General features: G+C 34.5%; 1 protein-coding gene across 1 annotated transcript; it reads right to left on the bottom strand.

Moving 5' to 3' along the window:
• Nucleotides 1-346: 346 nt before the first annotated feature.
• On the bottom strand, nucleotides 347-13,907 carry LOC129254465 (DNA replication factor Cdt1-like). The gene is made up of 10 exons (XM_054892929.2): nucleotides 13,146-13,907; nucleotides 11,939-12,096; nucleotides 10,768-10,983; nucleotides 9,903-10,075; nucleotides 9,136-9,284; nucleotides 8,327-8,521; nucleotides 7,798-7,950; nucleotides 6,880-6,992; nucleotides 6,140-6,228; nucleotides 347-5,043 (listed from the first exon to the last, which is right to left on the bottom strand). The coding sequence occupies exons 1-10, from the start codon at nucleotides 13,746-13,748 to the stop codon at nucleotides 4,877-4,879; spliced, it is 2,016 nt and encodes a 671-aa protein (XP_054748904.2). The 5' UTR covers nucleotides 13,749-13,907; the 3' UTR covers nucleotides 347-4,876.
• Between the last annotated feature and the right edge of the window lie 8,274 nt (nucleotides 13,908-22,181).

The raw sequence follows: 22,181 nt of genomic DNA, 5'->3' as shown, positions 1-22,181 counted from the left end.
TCACTTGATATTCATGTTAGAGAGCACAGGCAACATCATTTTTTTCCTATTGAATGCATGATAAGGGCATTACAGAGTTGATGACACACTTATTTTATATATCTTTTTCCCCTTTTCCTTTTTCTTACTTACTCCCTTTTTGTCACTACTTAAAAAAAAAAGTAGAGGGGCATTCACCCCTTGCCGCCCCCTGTGGTGCCACCCCTGGGAACCGTGTACTCGCATTCTTTTCTTTCTCTTCATCTTTCTTCTTTTTTTTTTCTTTCTCTTTCTTTCTTTCTTTCTCTCCCCACATAGATTCGTGATTCACTTTATTTTGACCAAAAAAAAATAACATAAAACACTATTAAGTGGATACTCAATACATTTATTAAAAATACAACCAAGTAAATTGGAACACAGCTATAAAACAGGAAAGTGTTCAACACTGATTTATAGGTACAAAAAGCAACAGCATCAATAAAAGATTTTTTCAGCTAGTAACTGTATTTCTCAACATCATTAACATGTTGTTAATGAAAAATCTATGAAAACAGCACAATGATACTAATATACAGTGAACATTATATGATTCATAAAAAATACATTGACTTTAACAGTTAGTTTTGCTTAAGAAATTTGCATGAATAATATCATTTATAAAAATACACCTACAATTGCTAGTTTTGCTTAAGAATTTTTCATGAATAATATTAGATAATTAAAAATTAAAAACTTCAGGGTCAATGATTATCATATTAATTACAAACACAGAATTTCCACTTCGCATCAGCACCTGTGATTGGCAACTAAATTGTTTTTCAAAGTGGGGGAGGGGGCATTAACCAAAAATAATTTTTGTAAAAAGGCAAAAAACAGAGGAACAGATTGGTGTAGGTTTAAAAGAAAATTGACAGACAGTTGAGAACTTTTTGAATGGGTCACTTCTAGGTTTTTATGATGATAGGCAAGGACAACTCCCATTGCTCCAATACACAAAATGACTGAAATATCTTCTTTTTTAAAGTTTTACTCAGAACATTTTTTTCTCTCGTGAGGAAAAATATTTATTTTAACCATGCTGCCCCTGACGGAAAGGTATAATTTACATGAAGAAAAAAAAAATTCTTGAAAATTAAGAATAAAACAATACCATGTGGTAAATATTGAGATTTGGACTGTCTTTTTAGTTTTCTCACAGTCAAACAGCTCTTTTGCTATTCCTTGTCTGATTTCTTTAAAAAATTCCCTAATTCTGTTTCTCTCATTTTTTCCCCCTTTACGATAATACCAGAATATATATTCCTGTACGGGAGTACTTTTTCGAGAGACATCAATTTATGCATTCATTATTAAAGTTTGAACCAGTAATGTATTTCCTTCCTCTTATTTGCTTTGGAGCACCTTGAGCATCCCATGAATTTGAATTTGGAAATGTGTTATATAACTTTTATGTATTATAATCGTTATTATTAAATTGACCCTTCAACTGGATAGGACGATACAAATACACTGTAGAGAAAACTATATAAAAAGAAAATGAAGTTAATGTAAGAAACTATAACTGCTATAGGAAATTCTCTGCACAATTACTTGTTCAGTTTATATGTTTTCATTACCCTCTTGCCTACAATCATTTAATCAGAAACTCACATTTTACACTTAATAATGTATTGATATCAATTACTCGTACATTAATTTTTGGAAGAATGAATTTACCAAAACTATTTAAGCTCAATGACATCTAAACTTTTTGAAAATTTGTCAATGGTGTATTTCGTTATGCTTTCCCCTATTCAGAATACTTCAGTGCTTATGTATTACCATAAAGCAACAGGAAGAATAGAAAAGCAATAAAGATCAAAAGAGATGAATAGTAAAATACTGAATGTATTACAAAATATGAACATCATTTCAGTCAAAAATTGTCATATACATATGCCACTCACTAAGCTTGGTAGATCCAAAGATCAATTTTCAAATATTAAATTCAATGCCAGGTAAATGAAAGATATTACAGAACTCAAGTGTAGGGAAGAGGAAATCAAATATCTAATATGCAAGGACATAATGTATATGGGTAACATCTACAATAGAAATATCTACAACACACTTCTGTCACATGATATGAATGTTAAAATACTAGTACAATATGGATAATATTGAATCTGTACCAAAACATTACGCAGGCTTTAAAACAAGTATTGAATAGATGAGTCATTTAGAATTAGATAGAAAAGGAAATCCATTCTTCTACGTGATAAAAAAACTAATGTAACATATATTAGTGAAAGTATACACATGCAGAAAGCAGTAAAATATAATTATGCCCTCTTTGCAATAAAACCCGAATACTAATATTTAAAGGGTAAAAAGTGGCCATTAGTTCTGAAGCATAATCCTGAATAAATAGTTTTATTACAATTGCACATTTAAGATCACTGTATTTTGATAAATGAGACAACTGATTTAATTTTAGCATTACCCATGGAATAAATGAATTTATCAGATATGAATATTACACTGTATAAAAAGCCAGAAACTCAGCATGGTATTAGTAGTACACAGATATAGGATCTATTCATGCTTAGTGTAATTTTTCTTGGTCTAGATAGGTTACCTCCATTTGGGCTATTAAAACCCTTTTGCTACGCACTTTATTTTTGTCTACTGGTATCTGGAACTTGGTCTTAGTGCCAGAATGTCTAGTGACCACTTAAACTCAATCATTATCACATACCAGTACTAATAGTCTCATCATTCCATTTTAGTCGAGATGAACACTAGCTAAAGTACATTATTTACTAGACAACATTTAAAATACGTTTAAGGACGTTCCACAGTTATATTTGTGCGCATTATGATCTGCGCATAGTTTACACTCTGCGCGCTGACGTCACAATGGATGAACAGGTGATTAATTAGCTGCAGGTATGAGCTGATTTTTCTCATCTTCTTCACTTAAGCTGCAGATCCGATGCGTTATTTCATGAAGCTAAAAAATTGAATTATTCCATGGACCATTCAAAAAAATATTCTTTACAATTTCAAAATACTTTTCTCTGCAGTGCTGCCAAGAATCACGAATATTACCCCGAGTTTGAATAAATGGTAGAGTGGTTTTGATTTTTTCTTCACATATATACTAAGCATTCGGCCCATTTTTGGTGTTTTAAAAAGCACATTTGCTCTAATAAAAATGCTGATAGTTTAAAAACAAGCACATGAACCCCTATTTTTTAATGTTTGTACCTCTTATGTATACCTTCCTCTACAACTCTGCAAATTTTGGTGAAAATGACATGGATTTTGAATAAAGTGCAGCATTTATTGTACGTTTGTAGTTTGTTACTGAAATTTTACATTTTTTAGATTGGGATTTTGTTATCTTTTACGCCATTTTTAAGAACTGACAGTGCTGTTAAACTTAAAATTGCAAACAAATAGCACTATTAATAGATTCTCCATTCTAACGATACAATTATTAACTCTCTTGCGAAATTTGATGACTTTTTCATGTATTTTGAATGAGTAATGGAGGTTTAAACTCATTGTAGTAATCTTGGGCGGTCTAAAAATGCCAAATTCTTTTGAATGCGCAATTCTTAAGAACATCAATTTGGGTGAACTTTGAAGCTCTATAGCAAAAAATCAAGCACATGGACCTATGTTAATTTTTGCATATTTCGAATATTAAGGTTCTAAAGTATCTATGTGCAAAGTTTGGTGAAAATGACATGGATTTCACTTTAACTGTGGAACGTCCTTAACTATTAACAGGATATAAGGAAAATTGGTTATGTTAGAAAAATTAATAAGTAAACAGACTGTTTTTTAAACAAAATTAAATTTAACTTTGTGATGTTTGACTGTATATTAGACCAAATGGTTATAGAGATCTTACCTGATACATAATATTGCTTAATAAAGATGTTTATTGTGAACTTTACTAATCAATGAATTCATTTTATTATGTGGGTAATGAAATATACTTTCCATCAATGAAAACTACATGGATGTATGTGTAGTTTAAAGGATTACATCATTTTAGCTTCAAGAAATTGACCTACCAATCAATGTAATGAGTGATTATATGAAGAGTACATCATTCTCTTATGATTTAAATCACAATTTATTGCAGTGAGGCATTCAATTAAAAGAGGATTAAAAAGCCTTAATAATGATGGTAATAATTTTAGTATATTCTTGACTTCAATTTCTTTAAAATATGAAAATACTAAATGAATATATAATTTCTTCAGGTAGCTAAAAAATCCACACCTCTTTCACTTACTTTTGCATTTTTTGAAGGTAAGAACACCAATGATTAATTAAAAGAACTCAAATTTCAAACTATGCAAGTTGACCAATATGAATATCCAACAGCCATATTGAAATGGATGAACGGTTCAAACCACCATTGGTCAGGGCTTTTCAGAAAATAAAAACATCACAACTCACAAAAAAATTGGTAACAAGTGATATAAGAAGTATATAGCTTGATACCCATGCATGATTTCATATTTTAATTAAGACAATTACTACTGCACACAGCATCTATGCTCAGCCAGCAACCAGCTATACTCCGGCTTGAATATCAAGTAAATTACAAACGAATGTGTGAGCATCCATAATGCACTGGTTTGTGATCTGCTTTTGTATTCAAGAAAACAAAAATTGCTGGTGCAGCATTACTTTTTATGTGTTTGTCTTTAGCAATGTCATAGATATTGTCCACAGGTGAGAATCTATCCTCTGGAAGATGGTTGGGATATTGTTTTCATGAATTGCATTTTTTGATAGAGTCCCTGCAATGATATTCCACTTAAAGAAGCAAGATGGCAGATATCAACATCAGTACGTAGGTTCATGGTGTAGAATCAAGGAAATATTCTCTTTACTTGATTTTCTTAGCTTCCTTTAGCTCCTTATTGATGGCGGAGATAACCAGACCAAGTTCCTTTGTTCTGTCCATCTTGATGTAGGTCACCTTGCGGATAACAACCTTCTTCAACCAATCGGGAAGGATCTCAAGCATCAAAGCAATGTGCTTCTCAAGATCGTCTGGTAGACAGAATTTTTTTTGGAGAAACCAATCAAAATCAGAACTGATTGTATTGTTACTATAAGTTATATTAAAGGGATGGTCCGGGCTAAAAATATTTATATCTTAATACAAAGAGTAGAATTCACTTAGCAAAATGCCGAAAATTTCATCAAAATCGGATAGCAAATAATAAAGTTATTGAAGTTTAAAGTTTAGCAATATTTTGTGAAAACAGTCGTCATGAATATTCATTAGGTGGGCTGATGATGTCACATCTCCACTTTCCGTTTTCTTATGTCATTACATAAAATCAAAATTTTTCATTATTTCATACTTGTGTGAATAATATATCCCCCTTATATGAAATAAGTTGCAGCAATAAATATCTAATGCACTAAATCAGTTGTCAATCCAATTTTTCTAGTTCTTGGAGGAAAAAAATTGAATAAACATAATTTCATATAATAAAATACAAAAGAACAAGTGGAGATGTGACATCATCAGCCCACCTAATGAATATTCATGACGACTGTTTTCACAAAATATTGCTAAACTTTAAAATTCAATAACTTTGTTATTTTTTATCCGATTTCAATGAAATTTTCTGCATTTTGCTCAGTGAATTCTACTCTATTTATTAAGCTATACATAATTTCAGCCCGGACCATCCCTTTAATAAGTTTGATATTAGAGTGAATAAGAAAGAATCAAAGAAAGAAGCTAAATTAGCATCACGGCCTTGGATGTCATATCATTTTGGTGAACAAAATAAGCGGAATTATCTGGGGCTAATTATTTCTTCCAGGTTTTTGACAATGAGGACATTTCAAGTTGCTCAGCCTAAAATATCAAACACGGTATCAGACACAGGGACTAGTCTACAGTCCCTGTCATTACATGTATTTGGGGGTGTTTCTGACAATGAGATATGCGAATTGTGAGGGGATGACACTATAGTTTTTTAACCACTTTGCTAACTTGTCTAAAAATATTGAGGATTTCTACATATTTGGATGAGTAAAATTTTCACAATCATAATCCATTTTTCTTAAACTGTCTGCTCCTCTATTAAATACTGACAAGGCTCATTGACAGAGACATAAGGACACTTACCTCTTGAGAGGGCAGATCGATAGCTCTCCATAAGTTTCTGAATAATACTGTCAATCGGCAAAGCTGCTTTCTTCTCTGCTAGAAAAAACCTGTTTTGATTTACGTCAAAGAAAATCACTTTATTTCAAATGGTTATGTTCCTATGTGAGGTTACAATTAATTCAGAGATGTTTTTGCTTCTGTTTTTAAGCTCTTATACTAAACTCATTGACCACTGAATCTATAATTTCAAAGCCTTTGTACAGGAACTGCTTGGTTTCAGTGGCAACGGGTTAAATACATTTCATTCTCCCTATCGGGGGTGATTTATCAATTGCTGATACCAGAATGAAAAAAAGGCCTACTAATAACTCATTAACTGTAATAAAGTTACATCGCTGTCCATTCAAAAACATTATATGACCTCAACTTCAGGTATCGTTCGTCAGAGAAGTGAGATAATGACCTCAACAAATGAGGCAATGATTGGAATATACCCTGCAATGCAGATCCATCTTTAGGGTTCAGCCAATTTAGCTCTACCAAGAAATCAAATCAAAGGCATACTTTTGCCAGATTCTCCCAAAACCAAAGCAGGATTAGTGAGATAGTGACTTCACTACTAGTATATGAGACAAGAATACAATTATTACATAATATCACATGGCCATAAACTTGATTGCTGGAGAACACTAATACAACCTATAGTTGTAAAATTTCCCTTCAAAGGTGAGACTAGAACGTATTTATTTAAAGGATACACTCTAAGAATCTTGCAGAGTTCTGGAAGACGTTCCAACCTTCCTATCCTAGATTCCTCCTCAGGGCTCCTCATCATGGCAAGCTCAGTGTTACGGGCTTCTTTAGCTTTGATCTAAAACAATACAGAATTTTATCACAAGGTTGACATGAGTAATACAATCCGAAAACAACATGGAGATTAAAGAATATGTGGCTTCAGAGGTTGCTTTAAGGTTAAGGCTTGGTCCCACTGCACTTTTGGATGCAGAGAGGAAGTAAAACGGAAAAAAAAAATTATGTCCGTCGGCCAGTGGGACCAGGCCTTTACTATTTGAAAAAATCTCCACCATCAACTTCTTGAGATGAATGATTATTATAAAAGAAATGGTCATGAATCGTGATAAACCAGTGTATTTTGAGCAATGATTATCATACTTTCTATAAATATGAAACCTTATTCTCTCTTTACCTGCACTGTTTGGAGTCTGCATCACTTAGCTCACATTAGTCTTCACATGTTTAAATATGCTGGTAAACCCTGATCCAGACCCTCGCAAGAACTATAGAACCATCCACCTCGATTACACCACAAGATCCCATGTGCTGTTACAAACACACACATATATCAAGGACCCACATAGGATAATTGATTCATTTTGTGGTTTGTTGCATTCTGCCCTAGTGTTGACGACAGAGTCGAAAATACAACAGGTTTGCAGTGAAGCATTAACATAATTACAAATCAAGAACGGCAAGAAAGTTGGACCTTTATGGACAGGTTTGTGTAATACATATTTCAATGGGCCAAAGTATTAACAGGAAACCAAATTTATGGTCTTTAAAGACAGTTGGTCATTCTATACACAGGCGGTTGCAGAATTGTCTGTATATCCAACTACTCAGGTCATCCTCCCTGAAAGTCAAATGGTGGTACTCACTCTGTTCACAAGATCCATGGAGACCCCTTTCAGAGCTTTGCTCTCTTTCTTTGGTTGTGGGGTCTTGTTCTTCCTCGCATCATCCTCTCGCTTGGCTTCAACCGCAGCTTTCAACTCAGAATTCTTGGCAACATGTTCCAGAGCTTTTGTCACCTATATCAAATAGTCAATAAGGAAATTATTTTCCATACTGTGGGTATTGCAGAGCATTATAATGCATATTTTTGTTTGGACGATTTTCCTGTGCCATATCAGTTAGTATATGTGTTAGTATGTAGACTAACATAAATTTCTGGAAATATATCTTTCAGTGTCATAAAGAAAGGGAATATTCCCCATGTTCTTAGTAGTTTAAAACAAAATGAAAATTTGGACAATAGCCAGACATTTCATCAATGCACGTACAATATGAAATTTTAGCATGTTTGGAAGAATATTCCCCTTCCAGTTAACTATACTATCTGTATAAAAGTTATTTAAAAAATAACGTAATGACTCAAGTCTATTCAAAAGCTAACCTAATCCTTACCTTTGGGTTAACCATCATCTGTCGAGCCTTGTCCAGAACATCCTTAGCGGTGTTGAAGGTCGTAACTTTTGGAGGTTCAGGTAGGTCAGAGGCAGGGACCTCTGGAATCTTATCCAAGGGAAACTTAGGATGCCATCGATGAAGTTTATTATCAGGAATTGTTGTGATTGGTGGAGTCAGGCTGGCCAGGTATTCCTTAAAATTTTTCAAAAAATTGAAAAAAATAAAAAAAGATATTAAATAAAAGCAGAATTTGAAATCATCAGTTTATGTACCAATTAATCTACAAAGGCTTACAGCTTCGAATCCCCTAAATAAAGCATGAAATCATACAGTATTGTGGCCTACAAAATTAATTTACATCATGACATAAACTTATTGCGGTTTTGGATTTTAACTTAAAGGAATTAACTCTGTCAATATGGACTTGAGGTTTTGAATTCTTATTCATTGATGTAATTTTCATTATGTGCTTGTGCCACTCTTTTCGAGAATCTGTAATTCTGCCATCGGGACATGAAGATATCTTTTAACTGTACATAACTCTCATGAGCTTTCTGACAGAGTGATCTCCTGCCATCGGCTAATGTACATTAGGATAGGCTATATACCCTTTCATAAAACCCCCAAATATAGAGTCTGAAGTGAAGCCATTGCCTTGCATGCGTTGGTGATATGCAGCTGGCACATCTCTGACAACTTTATTTACATGTATTCCTCCATCCTCTGAGGGAGGGCACTGTGGCATGATGACATCATATGCATAAGGTCTATTTTCATGATAAGACAGACAGCGGTCATGTACTAACCTTGTGGTGTGATTTGACGATCTCCACTAAACCATTATGGAAGAGAGTTTTCCTAGCTATGAGCATCGAAGGAGTGAACTTCTCAAACAATGCACTTCCATTCTTACTACCTTGCATCAAGTCTTTCATCAAAGAACCCCCAGCTTCATCTGATCAAGTTAAAAGAAAAATGAATAAAAAAATAAATAATCAGTTCCACATCACTTCTGTGTTCATTTCTTTGTTTCAAAGAACAAATTGGTTAATAACAATAATATTTATTTATGTATTTATTCAAATATCTATTGGCTTTTATATCCCTTGCTTAAGATCACTGCACTGAAGGTGTACACAAGGAGAAAATGAATAGTTCCTTTTCCTTGCCGACATCACGCTTAGTCCATTTTTCCCTAAGGGGAAAAGGCGAACTATACATTTTTCCAAACGCTCCCCCCCATATGGGCACTTTGCTCAAGATTTGTACACTACCGCGCACATGGCAGCTCAAGCTATTATGCGCATCTCACCAGGTGCACCTAGCACGATAAAATCTATTATGTATTTCTTTGATTTTTTTACTTTTTGTTTGCACTTTTTTTTTTTTTTTATCACTGGTGACACTATTCAAATCATACAACACTATTTGTTATTATTTTCAATTTATACATTAGTGGTCATTGTATTTGATTCTGATGGAGCTCATTTTGAGATTGATACAACTGGAATTATTATTTAAATAAATGTGTTGTACATACAACATATGACTTAATTAGTTCACATTTTCATACCTTTGTTTTGAGGTTCTCCAACTGGGATGCCTGCGAGGTTGGCTTCAAGAATAAGATGAACATTACCATCTTTAGAGTTGCTCTTCTGTTGTGGTAGGTTCTTTCTCCAGTGCATGTCATATGCCGATGGGTACACTGTCTTAATCTGTTTCAGATGATCTAACTCAAAGTTCCTAAAAAAAAGAGTAAATGATCAATGTTTTCAACATAAAAATCACATTCCTGCTTTAACATGCCCACAAACAAAATAATCAACATTCACTCATTATCAATTGACACAAAATTATAGCTTTAACATGTATTTAGATAATTTAAGATAGACATACGTGGCTCTAAGAAAGGACATTTGTATTCAGGTTAGAATCTACAGAAAACATAAAAACTGTCAGATAGAAATTATAGTTGAGCAGCTGATATTGAACTCATGTAAAGCTTAAATTTAACAGACATGCCAGCTGTGTAAACAATCTGAAACCGAGTACCACAGGATCAAAATGAAGAGACGACTTTATGTGTTTGTATGTTACAAAATATATTTGCCAAATGGCTCTGGTAGAAAATGTGCAATTGTTGAGAAATTTGCAAAAGAAGCATGGCATTCCAGCCAAGTATAGGGTCTTTTTTCTAAGCACAAATAATACACTGTCCCATGTGCCTATCTGTGTTTGTGGTCTTATCATTTTTCATTTAGATTTCATCATTTTACAAAGTTAGATTTATGTGAATGTACCCAATCTAATCTACTGACAACCTTGAATTAAAGACCTCCTCATGAAACTAGTTTAACTTATCGGTTCAATTACTCCGTTTCAATCTAATCTTTATGGCCAATATTTTCAGAAGGTGACTCTACAAGAGCACTTACTTTCGACTCATCTCCTGGACGGCACTCTTGAGCTTGGAGAAGGTACATGTCTCTGATCGGTTGTAAAGCATGCTGACAACAGTGTCTGAGCAACGGAAGGCTTCCTCTAATGATCTGTACCTGAACGGAAGAGCAAGACTCGAAGGACCAGTCTGGATCAGGTGCCGGTAACGTTCAAATGCAGGAACTACTGTTGGAACACTCTCCTGCTCTTTCCTACAAAAGTATATTGAGAATAACATCATAAAAACAGAAATTTGAACACTCAGAATTTCAATCACACATAACTCACTAGAATTAAAGGTTGTTTGGATTTACATCAAATGAATCATAAGATCAAATAAATAGCAAAAGCATTTTTAAACTAAATTTTTGCAAAATAAAGCAAAAAGCGTATCAAGACATTGATGAGATTATAATATAAAAAAGGTCAAACACATTGCTTGCACATATTCAGAAAATGTCCCCAGTATGCAACATAAGTAACTCATTACAGCAGTCACATAACTTATTTTCTGTAAAATTTGTATTTTCTACTTTCAAGTGCACAGGTAATTCAATGACAGAAACCCCATTGCAACTCAAGGAGGGGCAAAGCTCACTTGGAGTCAACACCCCAGAATCATACCGTACCACTTTAAAATTCCTTCTGATTGGGCCTGAGTGAGTGTTAAGGGCAATTCCATAAAATGATCAACCCTTTTTGTATGTCCAACCCCCATTTTTGTCAAGTATTACTTCACTTTATACACTGACCAAGTCATGGTCCTTTGAGGACATTACAGACTGTCAAAAGAACAAGAAATCAGAGACAGAAAATTTCATGAAGGTCCCACATATACATGTACAGTAGGGGGTTGTACATACAAATTTTATCGAATTGGCCTAAAGGTAACCTTTACTGTAGCAGTTCTTGAATATGTTGTAAAAATAAGGTTGTATTCTACGTACCTAAACTAACACTTGCAGCTCAGAAACAATGAATTTTCTTTTATTTCTAAGCAAAATCATTGTTAATTTACTGTTAACTCTGTAGTATCCTTTTCTCTGTATACAATAACAGAATTATGCTAACTTTGCAGCCAAAATTGTAAATATTTCATTGACTGCTTTCTAATGATAAATAAAATGATTGCGTTTTAATGCATCTTTTCAAAAAAGATCAACCTACTTTGCAATCGTTGGAACTGCTTTTGGCAAAGGTTTTGAGGCTTTTAGTCTCCTGATGTCTGCTGCTGTATCCTTAACAAGGGCAAGGCGAGCCTGAAGGTCTGCTAACTTTCCACATCCACTTAACATTTCCTTCATCTGAGTCGGGTTATTATCCTCCTAAAATGAAATGCATTTTTTCAAAAATCGAATAAAAATTGTCATGTTGCCAAAACAGCCGAGGTGGGTTATATGTACATGGCGAGGTAGATTATACCAGTCCATTAACCACGGAAAAAGTCATTTTCCAGTTGTAAAAAAGGTGAAACCAGATGTCTGAGTCCATGTAGATCTAACTGTACCTTTCATATGCTAGGCTTCATGGATAAACCTAAATATCTATATGGTAAAAGTGGTTTTACTCACCACACATTGCACTACATGTACCAAAAGGGCAGGAAGAAATATATATACTCCATTACTCGTTAGGAGGCCTAAAGCAAAGCTATGATTTGTGGCGCTTTTTTTAGGTGTGCACTGAAAATTTATCTCTTCAAGTATTTAAGATTCCACATGTACATGTACTGCTAAACTTTGTATCATCAAACTTTCATTTAACAATAGAATTACCAGGATGATGAGACGTACTGGAAGCTTCTTTTCCCCTTGTAGCATTTCATGATGAAAGTCAAGAGTTTGAAATCTTTTTAGTCAGTTTTGCAACAAAAAAGTAAAAAAAAAACAATGTTAAAATAAAAACTCAATTAAAAACATTTCTATGTTTACACTCTTGATATTTCTAAAACTTTCTTTTCAACCATCCAACATCTTAATTTAATTCATCCCATCATATTTCCTTATTATTATGTTAATATCAGTACAAGGACTCTTGAATTTTATATTTTACTGTCCATAGGGACTGCCTCGACAGAACATTTGCCTTGTTCTTTTGCAGCTCCCATTTCATGTTCATTTTTATGCATGTACTGTAAATAGCCTTTTACAATCTTAGCCTTTTAAAAATCTTACTTGCGTCTTACTATGTAGGCTCCAACTTTGTTTCTTTTTGTATTTTTGTTATTCTTTATATGGGAATATGCTCAATCTAGATGTATTTTAATGGACTTAAATAAATCAATAAATGAAATGAAAATATGAAATGAAAATATCATTAACATTTAGACCCTACTAATACTATCAAAAAGATTGCCGATGGCGATGCCACTCACAATTTTTTCTGAGACTGATTTTGAAGTTGAATCTGTTGTTGATGTTGTTTCAAGGCGCCTCCTACTAGATCGAATTGCAGCAGTTGCCCTTTTCGTACTTGATCTTGAAACATCTCCTTTGTCAGAACCCTGCTCAAGATTAATTTTAGTTCTTTTTCTTCGAGGTGGGTTTCCTCTTTCTGGATCCGACACTTGTCGTTTGAGAGGCGTCTTCTCCAAGTCCAACTCTCTTTCCCTTCTCTTTTCGGAAAAGGAAGATTCAGCAGAAATAACATTGTCATTTCTCTCCTTGTCTTGAACTGTCGTTCCTGTGAAAGTGCGTGTCAATATATTACTTACTAAAGCGGCATTTGGTTCTGATTTGGACTTATTGAATGCACGAAGTTGACAAGAGAGATCAACTTCACCCGTGCCGCGGCGAGATCCGAGCGCTGCAGTTTTCACCGGGAGAGTGTCAGGGAGGGCAGCCGTCCTTCTCGGGCGTTTTGTCGGCGTGATCTCGATGTCGCCAGATTTCAGACGTCCAGCACTTCTTTTCGTTGTTTTAAGTGAAGAATTAAGCTTCCGTCTACTGTAGTAATCCGTCACTTTAGACTGCGCCATGATTCAGTCCAAAGTTTAGATTTTCAGCAAACTAACAGCTCTTGAAAATGAAAAAAAGATTGCGATAGAAGTTAACGAGACGTCAGCTTTGTGTTTTGGACTGGCGCGGGGTATTTGGTCACGTGACCGGACCTTTAATTGATAGTCTATAGCGCAGACACCAATTTGCTGCATTTCTGCTGTAGTTTAAAATTTTAATAATATCTTGGATAATACCTTGGGTCAGGGGCGGATCCAGGATTTTTCGAAAGGGAGGGGCACATTTTCCCTAGGAGGAAATTTGACAAGCCAAAAAAAAGAAAAAAAGAAAAAGGTCTTCACTTTCAAGGGGGGGGGGGGGGGCACACTTCTGTTTTAACGACATGTTTACACGACAAATTTTAATTGTGCCTTTCAAGGGGGGGCACGGGCCGCGGCTGTGGCCCCCCCCCCCTGGATCCGCCACTGCCTCGGATGTAGGCATTTAAAGTTTAAAAAACTACTCATTTGCCTCTTGTTGACTTCTCATAAAGAATCCCGAAGGGTTCCGAACACTATTTTGAATATAGGCAGTCTAGTCAGATTGGACTATAGTATTGTTTCCATGCTAAATTGCTGTTTTTCTTTTCACGAATAATTTATTTGTAATCCGTGCCGTAGATCTAACTTTTTGGAATGGAAATTACAGCTATAGGTTGAAGGTTCCAAGATATCAGGGTCTGTGCGTTCCTATATATATATAAATTCGTACTCTGCAGGCACATAGGCCTACCCTAATTACTGATCAACTTTTCTGCAAAATTACTGATCTGAAACACTGCACAGTAATGGTTTAACCATGCATAGGCGCATTGCCGGTTAAGGAAGATAATAAGCTGCTTAAAAGGATAAAAACATGCAGTGGCGTAGCTAGGATTATTTTCCTTGGGGGACACTGGGGGTCCTTGCTTTCTCAGGAGGGGCAACATTTTTTTTTCTGGTGTGTGTGTGTGTGTATGTGTCACTAGGGCGGATCCGACTTTCGCCAATAGGGGACAGGGCCCGAAATTATCTTCACCTATATTTTCCCCGATCAGTCACTTCTTAGTTTTATTCTTATAAAACAACATAAACATAAAATAATCTCATTAGCCTTATAAAAAGTGCGAGTGCGAAGCGCGAGCGATTTTTTAAAAGTAACTTTCATGTATTTTGTCCTGAAAATTTAATAATTTGGGCAATGTAATGTGTGACCCTGAACAAGATGCGTACAGAGGCGTCGATCCTGGGGGGGGGGCGATCGCCCCACCAATGAAAATATTGGGGGGGGGGGCAAACATATCATTTTGCCCCCCCCCCAATAATTCCGGATATACCAAAAACAAACAAGATTGTAATGTTCAGCAAGCGAGATTGAGATACACAACTCGTTCTTTATTTAAAATCGTGCTCAAAATGTCTGCTTTTCAGATTGGAATATAAAATTTTTTAGCTCGCGCTTCACGCTCGCATCATTTCTGTAGTAAAAACCCATACTTTTCATGATTGAATAGGTGAATGTAAATGTCCCATTTTCAGTTTTAAGCTTCAAAAGAACTCCTGCTTCGATTTGCAATCATCTTTTCTTGGATATATATCTTGTTCTTTATCAAAAACTTCCATTAAACTGTCATTTTTTTTCAGATCGAAATATCAAAATTATCAGCTCGCGCTTCGCGCTCGCATCCATTCTTCTTTTAGATACCAATCTTAATCATTAGTACCAAAAATGCTTAGAATATCAACCTTTCAGGTCAGAATATAAAGAAATTTCAGCTCACTTTCGGCACTCGTACTATCTGTGTAGTGAGATATGTATCCTCATGAGTTATAAACAGCCCTAAACAGGCACGCTTTTCCTGTCAGTATGCTAAAAAAAATCAGCTCGCGCTTCGCGCTCGCATTAATTTGTTGGTGAGATACGTGTCTGTGTCTCATGAGTCATATATATGTGTGTGTGTGGGGGGGGGGGTGTGGATGGGTGTCTTATACGATCGAGCGCCTTTGGAACGTTAATGATTTTGCACCCCCAATCTGAAAAATGGATCGACGCCCCTGGATGCGTATGTAACTAGATGATTACTGCGAACGCCAAGCGCGAGCAGAAATGTTTAATAACTGTTCTATAGCAGTGTCGAAAAGGGACTTGTTAAATACTGCTTACAGTTACCCACGAAGACGGTATATATTTCAATAATGCGAGCGCGAAGCGCGAGAATTTTTTTTGACATTCCGACCTAAAAAATTGTCATTCTAAGCACTTTTTGTATTCATAAATGGGATAGGTATGTAACTAAACAATTGATGCGAGCGCGAAGCGCGAGAAGAAGAAAATTGAGATTTTAGACCTAAAAGCGGGACACTATATTCATATTTTGTAAATCATGAATAGGATATAGTTAATTGGGTATCATTAATAATGCGATCGTGAGCAGACAATTATTGCTATTCTGATCTGAAACTGGATAATTTAAGTACATTTTAAATAAAGAACATGCAGGTTATCGCGCATGTTTTAGATTTAGACCTAGAATCTGGGCATTCTGAATACATATTTGTTTAATGGAACTTTATGGAATACACGAAGATAATAATAACTTGGCAAATCAAACAATGTGACCACGCAGCGTGAGCTTAAAATGTTGATATGAAGACCATAAAACGGACATTTTACAGAGCACTTAAATTTGTAAATGAAAAAAAAATAATGAAAGCTCGATGTCCGAGCTAAAATATGTTTTGTATATTGACTTCAAAACTTGCTCCATATCAGCCTATTGAGCAAGATGTGAATCTCATCGAACAGGCAATTCTGGCGCGAAGCGCAAGCAAACATTTTATATAGTAACATGAAAGATTTTTTTTTTGCAAGTCTTCCCGTCACATTATTTCATTCACTCGTCTTCCTCCTCTTATTTTCCTCTTCTTCTTTTTTCTTCTGTCTTTCTCCTTCTTTTCCTTTTTTCTTTTCTTCTTTCTCCCTTTCTTTTTTTTGCTCTGCCAATTTTTTTCAGGGGGGCACCGGGGGGGGGGGCACATCAAATCTCAGGGGGGGGGCACGTGCCCCCAGGCCCCCCCCCCCGTAGCTACGCCACTGAAAACATGGGGCTTAGTATGTCCCGTTTCAAGTCAATATGCACAAATTATTGTTCTGCTCTGGATTCAAATTTTAATTATATTGTTTTAGCAAGATACACACCGTGTTCATGGTCACAAAAAAGTGCTGAATGTCAATTTTTTCTAGCTCGCGCTACGTGCTCGAATTATAGTGAGATACGTATAGGCCTCCTCTTGATGAATGCCTACAAAAAGTCCTATGAAAATCTTATCCGAGCAGTATATATTTCAGTTCGCGCTTTGTATTTGCAATATCATATTAGTTAGATATACTCTTTCTGTTCATGGTTACAACAAGTGTTAAAATGACAACCTTTTTATGTCGGACAGGGGTGGCGATCCTCGGGGGGGGGGGGCGGAATGGTGGAGAGGCACAGTGCCCCCAACTTTTTGAAGCACTGAAAAGTGCCCCTTTTACGCAAGAAAAAAATGCCCCCTCACGAACGTGTACACTGTGCCCCTTTCACATGAGAAGGATCCGTTTTTATGTGTTATGCATTTCTCGTATAGTGCATTTTTTAAACCAAAACTGCCCCCTCACAAACGTAAGTGCCCTTTCTCGAAGGTGTTCCTTTTTACCCAAGAAAAGTGCTCCTCACGAATGTGTTCTGTGCCCCTTTCACTTGAGAAGGGCCCGTTTTGTGTGTTAACAAGTGTCCCTTTGTCTTCTCATAGGTGCCTGTTCTTCATATCAGATAAGTTGTCCTAAAAAACACTATTTTCGTGCTCGATGAGCACCCAGTTTCTTTATTTAGCGTTCTGCTTCCTTCTGCTAGTGCATCCTTTAATCGCATAATACCTTTAAAAATATGATTTGCCCCTTTCGATATACTTTTTTTAATAATGAAATTCATCCCTTTTACCTTTAATTAAATGCCCTATTTCAATATACTTTTCTTTTCTAGTTTGTTGATGTTCTGATGGCGTCCCTTTTTTTAAAACAAGTGTTGCTAATATTTAAAAAAAAAAGATTCTGGAAAAACGCAGGTCTCTTGTCAGGACAGTACATTAAAAATTATAGTTCTCTCTTCGCGCTCGCAAACTTCGATACGCGCCTGTCACTATTACAAAAACTACTCAGAATGTTCAATTTTCATTTATAACTTAATTATATGATGACCTCGGTTTCCTCAAGTCATTTGAAGACCTTGTACTTGAATTTGACATTCCTATATCAGAGATGAAAGAAAGTGAGACTTCCTCACAAATGTTGATATTTGTTTTTAATTCTCTTATTGTGGTTGGGATTTTTTCGCTCAAATTTTTAAGACGAAGAACATAATCTGCAAAACATGATTTTTATTCAGATTTCCACAACTTTAAAATACTTGTTTGTGAACACTGGCGTAAGTCATTGCGTCACACCTACTGTTCAGGGGGAGATGATTTATTGCTCCACCCCCCCCCCCCCCCACTTGAATAGCATGACGCCCGTGTTTGTGAATGTAGAAAAGTCAAACCATTATGGGAAAACGATTAAAAATTCTAACACTGAAGACAATATATTCTGATCCTCTAAAAAATAAAGTATTTGTTTGGAATGCAATCACGCTTTTTACATCAATTTCATGTGCATATCCTTGAAATCTAAAATATATCTGTATTTTCTAAGGAAAGGAATTAATTTTTGAAGTCTTTGTTTCAATGGTGAAGTCTAAAAAATAGTTTTATATTTCAAAATTTTTAATATTCAAACATAACATTATCCAAAGGAAGGACAGGTTAAATGTCCATTAAAAATATGCAAAATTGCCTTCATGCATCCTACCTCGGAATTAGGACGTATAAAGATGTGTGTGCGAGGATACGGTGTTGGTGTGGGAGTGTGTGTCGGGGTGTGTGTATGACATGTTTGCCGTTTAGTTTTGAAATGTCATTGTTTGTAGTTTGCATAAAGTTTACGAAAATACAACAAAAGAGAGAAAGATTTTTTTGTCATTTCAGCTTCATTTATTCAGCAACTGCAATATGGCATGAGTACAAGACTATTGTTGAGATATTGGAAATAATTTCTCATTTTAATGCTGACATACCACTTCAAGACGTTGCAATTACATCAGAAGACAAATACATATGTTATAATTCGCAGCATAATATTTCTGTAGATAAATATATTCCATTTATAATCTTGTTACGTTGATAAAAGTCAGCGTGGTGACACTTTCCTTATAAAAAATTCTTTCCCATCAACAAAAAGACTATATTAATTTCTTATACTTTACATTTGATATGCTTGGAATGAATATCTACGATATACCTTTTTGTATTTTATTTCTTTTAACACCCACAATCCATGTTAAACATGAAGGCATTTCGATACACACACACAAATCAATGTTAAACCTGATTTAATTAAATTAAATTATTTAGATAAATTAATAATTTTATACATAGAATTACTTCATCTTCAACAATTTATAATCAATCATCCGATGTAGTTCCAAAAAATTTTGGAAAGCAATACAAGAAATTAAAAAGTTTTTATCATCAACGTTATAGCTTTTCCAAATTATGCCGATATCTTCACACGAATTAAAATAATAACTCCATGAAATATATTTCTTATGTACAAATATACAAAAAAATCACATCAATTTCAATTCTTAACTAGATTATATACATGTTTCTTATAATTATATCATCTTATTCTTGATTCGTCTTATATATAATTTCGTTGTATGTAATTATTACGGGGTACTTACACCAATGTGTGCGCAATCCAGTGAGAAGACTTTCAAAAAATAATTTCATGTATAATTTCATAAATCAACTCACTTAAAATAGAATTATACATCTATACGCAACACGGTGTCATAAAAGGACTGTTTTCTATGCCCCGCCTTGCAAAGAGTTGCGATTAAAATACATATCTCTTCATAGTAATTTTTAAAGCATGTTGTTTATGCCTGTCACTCTAAGAACAAGTTATTTAAAAAAATGAAATTGTTTAAACTTTTTTAATAACTTGTTAAAATACTTTAATCAATAGTAGCTATAATGAAGGGCTTTAACAACGTGCTTAAAATTTTAAACAGCGTATTTATCAGTTTTGATTAACAAAAAAATATATATATGAACCTCAGTTCAGTAAGGCGGATCCAAGAAACTAAGATCACGAAATTAAAAACTTTATTCATAAACAAATAAATAGAACTAGGGATTTAAAAAGAATATATATATGTGTATATATATATGTTCTTTTTAATCTTTTACATTTCACATATACACACCCACACTTAAGCACTTACACACGCACCCACCCTGACCCTCACACAATTCAAAGCAAACAACACCCCATTGTGGCATTAAATGTAATTAAAAAAGGCCTATTGGTGAAAAGACTTGGCAAAATAAATAAAAAACAATTTCTGTAAATGGAAACCCTGATGCTTCCATATACCCTTTTAGACAATATCTCTTATTCCAAATTCATTGCAAATTCTTCCTGGAAAGCTAATGTGCTTACTAGTCCAGGAAAAATAGCCGATTTGGGGGGTCAACCTCAAACAAATTGCAACATAATTTTTTTCACCGCAAAGCATTTCCCTGAAGTCCCCAAAATGATATACTAAAAGTCCAGAAAAATCCCAGAGGTGGAAAGACGTCTAATTTGTATAAATCCAAGATGGCCGCCAAATTATCAGAAAATTTGAATTTTTGTACATAAGTTTTGACATGAACATTGAATTGCCACAAAATTGGTGTCATATGAAACAGAAATAAATTTTCTACACCTTGGTACCATTTATAGGCGATAAATAGGTCATTTAGAAGAGATTTTAGGTCAAAACTGCATTTTTTGTCATTTTTCCCCAAAATTGACAATTTTGGAAATACACGATTTTACATAAATCTAAGAAAAATAGAACATTTACCTTGAAATGTTCCAGAAAACTTTATTGATTTACTATTAGCATGTGGATGAAATTCTAACTTGGTCTCATTCTGTTTAACATATTTATAAGGTATCAAAGTTGACTACTCATTTAAAAGATGTCGCATTTGTATGCATTTTCGCAGACTAATAAGTATAAAATATGTATAGTTAAAAATTGTATGTATTTATCTTCGCTTTTTTAACCACTTGGAGAGTTAAGAGTAGGCGTATCTCTATCAGCTACATAAAAAGTGCTGGCACATCAAGGCATAGGCCTATGGGGGGGGGGCTGTCGAAGTCACGCCCCCTGGCTATATCATGTTGTACAGTGTGTATCAAAATAAACGCATGACATTTCATTTCAAATTTGTGAAAATTGTGTTAGCTTTACAGGTGGATCTTCTATTACGTTGTAACAAAATTAAGGGGGAAGGAAAGAAAAAGACAAACGAAAGAAGGAGTATGAAAATTGTTTCGGGGAAGGGTGTATAAAAATATTCTTAATTTTATACAAAAGTAATCACCATTGAGTCACATATCCCTCCCCTCCCAATACCAATAAAATAACCTGTTGCCGCCCCTGTATGCATCCAAATTGTTTTCAATTTGAAATCTCGTATGCCTGACTTACAAAAGACGAAAATACTCATGATAATACCTATATAAAAATAGGAGGGAACTGTACTCTCGTAAATGCATGCACCATCAGATCAGCCTACAGCAAACTTATAAAGACATGCACTCATGATGGAATGACAATTCTTATATCTGAACAAATATTAAATGATATAATGCAAAAATGTTTGAGAAAATTATATATATATATCGAAACTATATATATATATAGTTTTTAAAACTATACAGAAAATACATTCCCTTAGTGACAATATCAATTATTTATTGCGACATTATCTTCTTGACATGCATTATATCAGTATATCATATAAGGTCTCAATAAGATACACTGACTTAGACCGACTCTCTGTGTCTTTATTTTGGCGTATATAAACGTATACCCTGTCTATAGGAATGTATAAATAAAAAAATGTTGAATGAAGGATTAGCACCATTACAAAACGTATATTTATGAAATACTGTACATTAACAACAAAGAACATGAATCTTTTATCTGTTTTAGTTCTTATAAATTGAACAGGATCTTGATTTATATTCAAACGATCCGAACGTGATTTTGTAATCCTCAATGTTGCGGTAACAGCAGACTTGACCAACCAAACCAATAGATACTGCAATATTTCGATACCATCGGTAGGTTTAGAGTCTGTTTTGTTGACAAGTCTCAGGATGTGACTAAAACATCATTTATAGTAAAAAAAAAAAGATATAAAAAATAGCGAATTGTTTACGTGTGTCACTCTACCAACAAGTCGTTTAAACTTGTTTTTATAATTGTTTAATCTTTTTACACAACTTGTTTGAAG

Source organism: Lytechinus pictus, chromosome 2, assembly GCF_037042905.1.
Source record: "Lytechinus pictus isolate F3 Inbred chromosome 2, Lp3.0, whole genome shotgun sequence".
NCBI classification, from domain to species: Eukaryota; Metazoa; Echinodermata; class Echinoidea; order Temnopleuroida; family Toxopneustidae; genus Lytechinus; species Lytechinus pictus.
This window is presented reverse-complemented; position numbering and strand designations above follow the sequence as displayed.